Genomic DNA, 12626 nt, shown 5'->3' on the forward strand with positions numbered 1-12626 from the left:
AATATAAGGAAATGTTCTTATTCTGATGAAGTGTCTACCAAAAATCTACTGCAAACTTCATGATTAATGATTCAATCTTGAAAGCTTTCCCTTTGAGCTAGGAAATGGTACAGGGATGTTGTTGTCACCTGCCAGTAAGCATTGTGCCAGAGACTGCCATTGCAGTAAGGAATATGCAGAAAAGAAATAAAAGTCGTAATATATATCCTTTTGAGCAAGAAAAGTGACTAAAAATCACAAAAGGAGGACTTCTGGGCTGCTGGTAGTGCTTGCTCTTAGTATTAATTACACAGATGTATTCACATTGTGAAAGTTATTTGCATTGTATTTGTGTAATTCATGTAATTTTTTTATATAGGTACTTCAGTAAAAAATTAAAAATTTGTGCTTTGATATGACTACTATTAATATTTTATCTATCACAGAGTATATATACAGAATTTATATATTAACTTCTCTGTTAACAGGCATTTAGAGAGTTTCAATTTTTTCTTCTTACATATATTGTTGCAGTGAAGTATTTTGTTTCCCTGTTGTAACCTGTAAATGTTTCCCTATCAAATGATAATGAAAAAGTGAAATTGCTGGGTTACAGTGATTGTTCAAACAGATATTGCCAAGTTGCCCTCTAAGCTGGCTATATGGATTTATACTCTACCCCTGGTGACTTGAGAGTAATATAGCAATTTTTAAAATTCAATTTATTATGACCGTATTCTCACATTCTTAAAGCATCCTTGGCAAAAGCTTTTTCATACCTCCCATATTGTTCCATGTATAATTGACATAGCCTTTTCTTTTGTTGGGCATTGCTTCCTTTTTTTGTATTTTACATAAGAAACTAAAATGAACATTTTATTGTGCCAGTCTTTCAACACATCTGACCATCTCTGTATATTCTACAACACCCAATACAATTATGTCTTGTATGACTGAGCTTAATAGTCAATGAAGGAATGAAGAGAGTATCTTTCCTCTAGCAAAACTATCACACCTGTCTTGCCAGCTCTCCTTTCATCTGCCTCAGTATTATTCCCTACATACTCCAATACCCTGCAAGTATGCCCCTCTGTACTCCAAGGTTTATTGTCTCCTGTCTGCTCTTACCTTGGCTCTCATCTCCTCCTCCTCAAAGTTACTAGCTCCCTTCCTGTCAGCCTGTGTTTATTTCCACCTAGCAGTTCACTTCCCCAGAATTATATACAAATTATACAAAACACATTTATTTTATATCCTGGAACATGAAATCTGAGTCTTCACTATGTGAGATAAAATGTCTTTCATTTAATATTTATGTATATTTCCCACATCTTGTTCACTCTGTAGCTTATTAGGAGTGCTCTCTGACCATTTAAATGCAGAGATTGCTGGTGGTACAATAACATCTAAGCAAGATGCAATGGATTATATCACCTGGACTTACTTTTTCCGACGTCTTATCATGAACCCCAGGTAAGCGAAGGGCAACTGTTTATCTTTCTTTTTTGTAGTGAAAGAAAATATGTTTGAGAGTAATAATTTCTAAATTCAGGTACATAACAAGGACATCCTGGGTATATGAATTTGCCCAGAGAGATGGTATTTCTAATATGATCACAATGTATTATGATACATTAGAAAATAATTGTGTGCATTTTATTAGCTTATTTTAATTAACTTAGAATATTCTCAAGGAGTTTGCTCTGTAGTTAGGGAAACAAGACACCTCAAATCATTAAGAAATGTGCTCAATTAAATTACATGGTAGTGACTGACTTGGGTGCAGCTGGAATTCAGAGAAGAGGGTGTGGGTCCTGATCAGATCACTTTTCCTCCCTGAACCAGTCTCTGTGTGGATCTTTCTTTACAGTCTTGTTTGTAGCAGCACTATTCTGCCAGTCTCCAGGTCATTTTCAGTGACAGTTGCTTCATGTAGGGGTTCTTTTTAATTCTTTTTAAAAATTTCTACTTTTTAGTTAGGTGTGAGGGGCTTGTATACACACTTGGGTGCATGTATGTATGTGTAACAAGGAGAAACTGTGGTTTATTTAAAATAGAAAAAGCAAAGATCATTCTCGAAATACAGTCATATATAGAAAATAATATGACCCAATTCTTCAACCCCCTTCATTTAATCGTATTGATTAAATTGATAAATCATACTTGTAAAGCACTCCACCACACCACCATCACAAATAAAATTTATGTTGAGAAAGAATTCAGTTCCTGGGTTGTTCTTTATATGTCTTTGTATATTCTTATGTTTTTGATACTATATATATATGTGTATATATATATACACACACACACACACATATACATATATAAAGATACATATTTATATGTGTAAATATGTATGTAGACACATACATATGTACATTAGTTTGTTCAGATATATATAAACACATGTGTATCATGAAATATAATATATTTCAAATTGAGTTCTGGATTCAATTTGTATGTTCAGTTTTACTCTCTGTTTTCCCCTGAGAAAGCTTCTAAATATTTCTAAGGCAAAAAAAAAGTAGTTTCAGCTGTCCCTTAAACCACTTTCATTATTTGTGTCATTATTACTGCTGCATAATCTGAACATAAAAAAACATGGTGCTGTAACAAATGACTTCCCAGTTCTGACAGTTATAGCAGCAGCATTTCAATACCGATGAAAAATTTCCCAGCGAGATCTCTGGCCAGGTTTACATAAACCAAAGAGGAAATGGCTGCCACTATTCACATTAAATCCAAACTGTTTAGTGTAACTTTATCTATGTTTTACATTACAATAAAATCCCTTTCATTTTCAGCTGGTGAAATTTCATCCTTGTTAAGGTTGGAATAAGATAACTAGAGGTTTCACATGTAGTATTCTTGGTTGTCCTTGTATAAGATCTTTTAAAGCTAATTTTTTAAAAGTTGTTTTACCTTTTGATTGTTTAAATTTAATGAACTTTGTAAATTTTTATGATAGGGAGAGGTTTGTTATGACTTTTTCCCAATGGACTGCTAATAGAAGTTAGCTTGTCTAGCCCATGTGCTGGATGCTGTCACTATCAAACTGCCTTTGACTTTCACACCTCTCAGGGGACTAGTAATTGTTGTGTTCAAACAGCCTGTAATTGTGATCCCGCTGGCTTTCTCAGTACGCTTCTGGCTATTAGAATCATTAAACAACTCAGCACCTGTTAACAGCATTGTAAATATTCAACCCTGCTTGTGTGCAGGTTGAGTCCAATATAGAGAAATCTTACAGAGCTCAGCCTCATAAATTAGAGCCTCTGACAAGTCAATTATTGTGAAACTGGGTTTCTCTGTGAAATAAATGAAATAGCATGCTGACAAAAAGGTAGGCTGTCTGTTTATGGCAAAGAGAAGATAATGACATGATGATTCAATGCAGTGAGCTTGAAACTACATTGTATCCTTTATCTATAATTAAAGTTTTATAATATTTCTGCTTTAATAACCAGTAAATTATAAATTTTGTACTGTGGAGAGTGAGTCATGAAAACAAACCTTTTTACTTAGCTGTTGCATGCTTTTTCAAGTTAATAAAGTGATTATTGAAATTAATAATGTGTAATGTTTTAAGCTAAATGCTTATAATTATTTAAGCTAGAAATTGCACAGGTGACTGAAAAGTTCACATGTTTGAAGAGAAGGCCAGATAAGGCTACTAATGAAAATCATGTAAATATAAACTCTATCCTTTATTCACAGAATAGTGTCAGAATATATTCTCTCCCAATTTATTTGACCTAAAAAAAATTCCATTTCCATTTACTTTTATTACTTTGTAGTATCTTATAAATTATATATCTAATTAAGATGTAGCAATCTTACTTTTTTTATGGATTTAAAAAATTTAAGTAACCTTGGAAACTCAGTTCAAATATTAACAAAGAATAATACTTGGTATAAATCAATAAAATCATATCACTAACAAAAATAGATGCATTTTAGTATTTGTGCTGGCTGCACAGGAGAAAAGTTTTTAGTGATTGAGATTTTACTGTTATATTCAAGAATATAACATGTTAACCAGCATTCTCTGTTTTTAAAGTTGTCACTTTTAAAAACAAAGTCATCCCTTTTATATGCCACAATATCTGAAGAAAACAATTTTCGGGAATTTTTACATTCTAGATTACCCCCAAATATCATAAGGATGAAAGTTTTGATATTGCATAAATTGAATGTCAGTTCAGTTAAATTGAATCTTTTTGTTTCCTCTCCAATGCAAGATAATAAGAAGGTTGGTGAGCACATTGGAAAAGAACAACTATATTAAATATCAGTGGAAGTTTTTAAAGTTATTCTATTCAAAGAATGCATTCATTTTTAGCAAGTTAGATTATGAATAATATTTTAGTGTAGTCATCAGATAATTGCTGCAGTCTCAGAGCTATGATTTTACTTGATTTTTTTGGTGGGGGGCAGCTCATTTTAAATGTTTAAAAAATGTTTACCCTGACTGTACCTTATCTGGATAAAAACCACAAATTAGTCTAAAAAATTTCCCAATAGATTTAAATAAACAAACTTCAGAAGGAATATTAGCCCATCAAAATATCTTATAAATACATAAAACAATGGGTAAATATTGAAAAGGACCTATAATTTTTGGAGAAAAGTTTTTCTCATTAATGGTTTTAAATATTACTTGTAAGTATACCAATTTATTCATTAAAGCATAATATTGTGAAGCTGGCATTTTAATTACACTTATAGGAGAATGGCTTATGGTAATCAGTAGCAGCAACCATGAGATTGTTTTTGGTTTCAAATGGCTAATAAATTTATAAATAAAAAGGGAATTATAACTTTTTGGTTTTCATGGTATTATTATTTTAATAGTGTCTTCCTGCTGTAATTTTAATTGCATAAAGAATAACTTGATTCTTGTCCTGCAAGTAGTACTTCTTATTCAAGTACACATTTTCACTAATTTTTTCAATTTAGAAATAACTTTATCAACTCTGCATTAGTCCAGACAGCTGAATATAGTATTGGAAAACTTGTAGGCTTAGCAAGCTGAAAGAATGTGAAATGTAAAGTAAGCACTTATATTGTAGAAAATTTGGCTGATAAATTTCATTTGTTGGGGTCAAAATGAAAGACAAAAAATATTGTTAGTAATTTGGACCACCTTTGGGAATCTGTCTCTTTATGGGGCTTTGAATATCCAGAATTTTTATTTTCACCTCTAATGCAGAATAAATTACTCTAATTATATACTCCTTCTTAGTCATAATACAGGATAAAGGAAGCCTTTTCTTATGGTTTCTAATGCTGGTTTTTCACCTTCACATATGTCTGGTTAGATAAAATTCTGTACGTTTTGTTTAAATTAATGGCAGCACAGATCTGTCTGGTATTTATCTGTTCGTTGATAAATATTGCTTTATTTTGGTCTATGAAAAGAACTTTTCTATGGAAAGTTTTCTAGGAAAGGCAATAATTTCTCCAAAGACTAAAATTTAAAGTAACTATTTCACTTTTATGAAAATTAAAATCCTCAGCATATAATTATGATTTACAGTTATTTTCCCAAATAAGTAACCTATTATTAATCCATATTCATTGAAGACTCTCATATTTGGGTATACCTAGCCATTTAAGCTAATGTCTCTTTCTAGTGAAAATATATCCTCCCATGATTTAAGTCCTGCTTTGTGTATTTTTAAATAAATGTTTATAGAAATACTGACCCCAAATCTTTCCCTTTGAAGAAAGAAAAAAAGTAATCACCATACTTGGCAAGTTGTGGTTTCTTTTAGGCCTCTCCCATTTGAGACTGTTAACACTTTCTGCCCCAGGTTCTGACTGCCCTCTTCCTAATCCTGTACAGATATAAGCCCTCGTGCTGGGGCTTCAGTGATGAGAGTCTGTTCTCTGAAGCCTGTTCCTTGATTTGGATGGAGGTAGGGCACGTAATTCTCCATGCTGACTAGGGGACAGGGTTCACCCAGCAGGAATTCGAGATCTTCCATGGCTGCAGCACAGTCCCTCACCTCTTGGATCTGTTCCCAGGCACAGATTCCTGGTGTTCTTAGGGTTTTGCCAAAAACATCTTGGAGTTAGAGAGAGGAGTATTCAGGTGAATTGCATGTCCTTTGGCTTTTTACTTAGAAAATATGTGGAGCTGAACTCTTATATTTTCTGTAGAGATAAAGCTTAATTAGAATGCTTTTTTGTTAACATGATGATGTCTCTTCTAATCTTGGATATTTATTCTTTATGCATTAGGGGAACAACAATTGACTAAATTTCCTAAAGAACTCATCTACCACCCAAATCCATAGTTCTTTGAGTTTTTTAAAGTTACTGAGGATGAGTTGTTACATACAAAAGGGAATTATACATTTATATATAAAATGTTTACATATTTTTAACATATTGCCATTGTTCATCAGTGTTGGCAAACCTTAGTGTGGGGCTTTTGATCTGTAAAATGGAAAAGGTAGTTTTGCATTTGCTTTATTTCATTAATTTGCTATAAATGTAATTATTTTGTGGAAATTCTAAAATGAACAATGTGAAATTGAAGTGACCGTTTTAATAGGAAATATCTTGAAACAAATAATGACCTCACTTGTTTTCTAGCTACTACAATTTGAGTGATGTGAGCCATGATTCTGTGAACAAGTTTCTGTCCAGTCTGGTTGAGAAGTCCCTGGTTGAATTGGAACATTCCTATTGTATTGAAATTGGAGAGGTACGACTGGATCACATACATTTCAATTGAAGAGATTGCCCAGCTTTGTAACAATAGGACTTTTTCTTCTAGTGATAACCAAAAATGTTAATGAAACTTTTGCAGTAGCAACCTGCAATATGAATTTTAATTTTATGAATGTATGCACTTCTGTTGTACTTTTTATTTATGTCATTTTATCTTTCTTTGGAAATAGGATAATCGGAGCATTGAACCTCTGACATATGGCCGGATTGCCTCTTACTACTACTTGAAGCACCAAACAGTTAAAATGTTCAAGGAGCGTTTGAAACCAGAATGCGGCACCGAAGAATTGCTCTCAATTCTGAGTGTGAGTTTCATGATTTTACTGCATTATTTTTAATATAAAGAGATTATATTTTATATATTTCATACCTTCCCTTCTTTTTTTTAAACTCAGATATATTTTTTTCTTTTATTACCTTTTTATTGAGGTATAGTCGGTTTCCTTCCCTTCTAATTTGGGTGTTAAATTGTTGCCGTCTGGTTCCTCTTGAAATTTGGCAGAAACTATTGATACAGTTTTCCTCTGTCAGACAAGATCACTGCAAAAGCAACATATCTGGAACAAGTTCCCCATAGATAAGGTGACCATGTAATTTATCATCCAAACCTGGGTCCCTCTGTGAATGGAATGGGGCACTGTTAACACTTAAGCCAGGATAATAGGTATAGACTGGGCTCCTCTCAGCAGCCAGGTGCCCACCCTATCCTTCAATGTAATAACTTGTTTGAATTATAATCGAAGGCTTTTCTTATTGCTGTTTTTGGGTAGTTCTTATTGAACCTACAATGTTACTGAAATTTCTTTACATAAAGATCCACGAGATTAAGCTCTCTTAGAATTAATTGCCAGAAAAACTTTTTTAACTCCTCCCATTCCCCCTTCCCAAAAAATATACAATCCGATTTATCACATGGTAAAAAACTATACTGTGTTGACATTTTTTTTTTTACCAAGAAGCTTAGAACTGAACTTAATATTAAAGTTAAAATTACTATTAGGAGTATCTTCTCCACTTCTTTTCTGCATACTGTGTATGTTATTATTTCTCTTTGTTGACTTTAAATGTAATAATTTACCATAAAACTTTGTTGGCACGTTAGTCAGGATATAATATATGTTATAAGTAAATATTGTGTATTATTTTACCCTTCAGATGTGTTGGTGCTTTCTTAAAAAGTTAAGACCCATTGGACTATAAAGTCTTTAAGGTCCTTCTCTTATAAATTCACTGATTCTGCTGTGGTTCACTTACTAGCTTTTTTCCTACCTCTGCTATTTATCATTCTCAGTTGGCAGCAGTATCCCATTCACAGTTTCCTAATTTTTCAGTGTTTTCCTTTGAGGAACTAGTGTATAGATTCTGTGTGTGGCATAGGGCCTCATACGTTGTAATGAGTCCGAGTTTGTTAACAGATGGATGTGTGGGTCCTGTATGAATCAGTTTTCTGTTCACTCTACAGAAGTGAGTACAGGGTTACAGTATATGAGGCAGCTCTCAAAAAAATGATTTTTTTTTTCAAATCGACGATTCATTTCAGAGGTAAGAATATTTTTTTTTAATGAAGAATTTCTTTTAGATTTCCAAGAATGAGGTTTTTATCATTTCTTAGACAGTCATAAAAACAGGATTTATGTGGAGGAAAGACAGTAAAATAATGGTTAATTAATTTTGGCAAGCATCTTAAACTAGTATCCGTTAGATTTAAGAGTATAATGTTTCTTTCATGTTTATTTGCCTTATTATATTACCTAATCTAGTCTTTTAAAGTACTTAGGAACACATTATAATAGCTAACACCTTTGAGCACTTTTCATGTGCCAGGCACTATTCTAGGAACTTTACACTGAGAAAATCATTTAATCCTAACAACGACCACTCATTTGATATCAATAGCGTCCCATTACTATTCCCATTTTACAGATTAACCAACTTGTCCAAGGTTGCAGAGCAAGTGAGTAGTTTACAGTCTAGCATCTGAGTATGGGCTCTAACCCCCGCACTGCTGCATCTCGTGTCTCACTCACAAACACACACACACACACACACACACACACACACACAAAGATGTGGGAAACACTGAGGTGGGAGGTGCAAAGTATGTCATGTTAAGACTAGATGCACATTGTAAAGGTTTGTGAAAACATATGCCTTTTACATTCCGTATCCCCTTCCACCACCCTAAGAAAGCCTCCAAGTGTATATATAATACCAAGAGGACTCAATCATTTTCTCTTCAGTCTTCTCTACGAAAAGGCATTGATCAGAACCAGAGGTTTGTCGCATCCTTTCACCAGCCTCTTTCTTTCCAGCATTACACTGCCTAAAACCAGTTACACTGATCTCATGGTATATCATTATTAAAATAAAGTCAGCTCTTTGGTAACTAAACAAAACAAATTATCTGCAGATTTATATGTGCAGGTGTGATGTTCTAAGAATTGCCACAGAATGTTGCCCATCATCAAAAAGAGTCTCTAAAAACAAAACAGAATGTAGTATTCTGTCTGCTCGTTAATCTTCCCTGTGCACGAGATTTGCTATGTACATTTCTCTTGGCCCGACATCAAAAGAACATCAGGGAGAAAGTTTGAATGAGCCCAAGTGAGCCATTCAAATGACTAGGACATTTCAGTCTAGAAAGGTTTTGAATCAGGTAACAGACATTAAAATCATGAGCTATATGAATGGAGGCCCTCTTTAGATCATGAACAAAATTATCTTTTTTAATTAATAAGAAGTTCTATCTGATCTTATAAGTAATAACTCAGAATTTGTTACTTCACTTGATGGATATAATATAGGCCAAAAATGTATAGATTCAAAAAGTGCTGGAAAGACTTTATTAATAATAAAACTACTAACGAACTGAAAGAGAACAAGAGATTGTGCCTGTCGTATTTGGTGTGATAGATGCTGGACATTCTGTTACAGATCAAGGGAGGTAGGGACCAGGGTTAGATAAAAGTGTGTCATCTTCATGGTATTTTTCTCTTGGTCCATCAGATACTTGGAGTATCTTTTATCCTTCAGAATATTGAGTCCAGGGGGTATTTGTTTCTCTAAGTGTGACAGTCTGTTACACCTTTAGGAACTAATTCCTGTTGATTATTACTCCATTATTTGTAAAATTTTATTTCAGTCAATACTGAAATAGAAAACACAGTTTTACTAATTTTTTTTCTCTACTAACACCTCTTTTGAGACCTGCATTTTCACTTACTCATCTTCTTCCTAAGAAATTGTCCTACTTCTGGCTTACATTTTTAGATGTCATTATCTTTAAGTGATAATCAGATACTCTATTCTAGGTGTAAGGCTGAAGATTGTGTTGAGACTATTTCTCTTCACTTATTCTATGATAGCAACTCATTTATTTAAATCTTGTCTTTCCAATACATTCATCAAAAAAATAATAACTACTACCTTTTGTGGAGCACCTACTACATGCCAGGCATTTAATATATGTTATTTGTAATCATCAAATAACACTTCATGGTAAATGGTAATATATAGAAAATGAAATTGAGGTTTAATGAGGTTATTCACATTTTCCCAGGTTCTATAGAATGTAGCTCTTTAGAATTCCTTTCCCTATACCCTACTTCCTCTCCTAGACATATTTTATCCTTATCCTATGATTTAATTCCAACTGTAAAAAAAAAGTTAAAGAATTGAAATGTAAAGATACATACTTTTTAAAAGTCAATTAAGAAGCAGAGTTACTTTTAAAATTATGTGTGACCTTGTGATTTAGAATTATAGGTATTAAGTGCAGATGTTAATTACTGGCAAAATAATTATTTCAACATTCCTTATTGAAAACATATATTTTAAATTTTAAGCAATATGATGCTACTTGGAAAGGTTAGATATTTTGTAAGAACTCTTGCCAAGTTTTTTTTAACACCATGAATTAATAAGCTTCATAATTAAGGCAGCTGCTTCACACTTCTATTGTTAACCAGTGACATTACATCTGTCTTGCTCCATTGATGCCCTCCTCCTACTTATTGAAGCATTTAGCAGTTTTGGCAACAGGGATTACATGGCATGGAGTAAGTAGTCTAATTAGATATAAGTGAAAATCCTGAGGGAAAGGGACATTTAAAAAGTAATTTGAAGAATCTCTTAATGATGTTGGCACTGAAAGCCAAGTCTAGAGTAAAAGGTGCCTGTCATCATGGCACACAGGGATCATGATTTGATATATCCAGTGGACTTCTAGAGATAGCCTATTTTAAAAGAGTAATTGAAATGGAAAGATTTCAAAGTTAGGGAAAATGTATTTAAACATATTGAAAATTCATTTGAACATATTTTTTCATTTATTTGGACATATTTTTCATAATGTGTTTGCTGTAGTATTAATAGCTTTGAAAGAAAGCAAAATATGCCCCAAATGTATTTTGTCTCTAAATTGTCAATATATTTCTGAAAAAGATATGCTCAGTTGTTATGGTTCTTGTGACTACACAGAAACATGAGATTATATATCAAATATCCAATTTGAAAAGTTGTGAAATTCTTATTTTTCCACAAAGCCTTGGATATTGACTAAAAGTATGGGTTTTATGTGTCAATATAAAATAGAACCATTCCAAATTTAGAAAAGTATCAGGGCAATAGAATTTTTCTCTATTAATAAATTCCCACATTTGACAGTTCTCTGCACTGCTTTCTTTAAAAACAGTGATTCTTTCCTCTGTCCACATGTAGAACATTTTCAGTAATACAGTATTTTTAATGCTTGAATTTTGTCCTCTTTGGGACACAACCACACATCTTTCAGTTGAAAATTGCAAACATATCTTTCTTAAATATGAGCTTGGAAAAGTAAGTAAGAATTTTTTAGAGAGAGAAATTTTAAACAGAACAAATAAAAAGGACAAGCCAGATATGGATACCATTGGTAGGGGACCCAGGATGTAGAATTAAAGAGATCATTAAAGGAAGAATGGAAGGAAGGAAAGGTTAACCGAGTAACAGTGCACATCACCAACCTCATGGCCTTCCATTTCCAAATGACCTCCCAACAGTCACAGGATCCCATCTGCTACTCTTCATCACCCTAGTGGGGAAACCTAATGGGATCTCTTCCAGGGTTCATGAGGAGAGCTTCCCTAACCCTCAGGCCGGGGAGCTGCTTGGCATCTTTTGGAGAGGCACAGATGGCAAATGTCTTCAAAAAAAGTATCTTTCGACTTCTCTTGGTCTCTTTCCCTCGAGACCTCCCCTAGTCTCCATTATTTCCTAGCTTCTTGCTAGCTTTCTGGACTTACAAGCTTTTCTCAGCACAGAGAAAAGTGAAATATTTTCCTGATAAGTCTTCAGTCTCAGATCTGTTGTGATTTACTGGCTTCCTCTAAAGATTTTTAAGCTGATTATGTTCTGATGAGCGTAAAATACATGTGTAATATTATCTGAAATTTGCCCTGTTTTAAATTTTTGATACTTTTTAAAAAATTCCTTTTGGCTTCCTAAACTGGCCCACAGAATAACAACTGTCAATTACTAGAATTCTAAAGGTTGGCAGTTAAATAGGGCTATTAAGAAATGAGTTTAGATACCAAAGTATGAATAGCTTTAATATTTCTTTTATTATCACCTAATTTAACTTTCTCATTTTTTTCCAAAAACAAAGACCCAGTCTTGCCCAAAATGACACAATCAGTATGGAAAAAATAATACAAAAACTCAGCTTCCAAAGGGGAGAGTTGAAATTAGAATTCCTCTCTCTCAGCAACCTTTTAAATGCCCTTCTCTTTTTTTTCCCCCTTTGCAGTTTTGTACTTTTCTTTTTCCTCTTGTATTTTATTTAGCTCTTTTGCTTAAACTTACAAAGCAAGGTTATGTAAAAAGGATACATCATTAACCTTCTCAGCCTAACCTATCTATAAAAAATA

General features: G+C 33.2%; 1 protein-coding gene across 2 annotated transcripts in view; it reads left to right on the forward strand.

Annotated features, from left to right (window-relative positions):
* Positions 1 to 12626, forward strand: part of ASCC3 (activating signal cointegrator 1 complex subunit 3) — a 301506-nt gene that overhangs the window by 232148 nt on the left and 56732 nt on the right. For both annotated transcript variants that reach the window (XM_032476216.1, XM_032476217.1), the window contains exons 34-36: positions 1327 to 1452; positions 6583 to 6694; positions 6891 to 7025. In XM_032476216.1, coding sequence (XP_032332107.1) covers positions 1327 to 1452; positions 6583 to 6694; positions 6891 to 7025 — 373 coding nt within the window. The remainder of the gene's footprint in view (positions 1 to 1326; positions 1453 to 6582; positions 6695 to 6890; positions 7026 to 12626) is intronic.

Source organism: Camelus ferus, unplaced genomic scaffold (genome assembly GCF_009834535.1).
Source record: "Camelus ferus isolate YT-003-E unplaced genomic scaffold, BCGSAC_Cfer_1.0 contig298, whole genome shotgun sequence".
Taxonomy (NCBI): Eukaryota; Metazoa; Chordata; class Mammalia; order Artiodactyla; family Camelidae; genus Camelus; species Camelus ferus.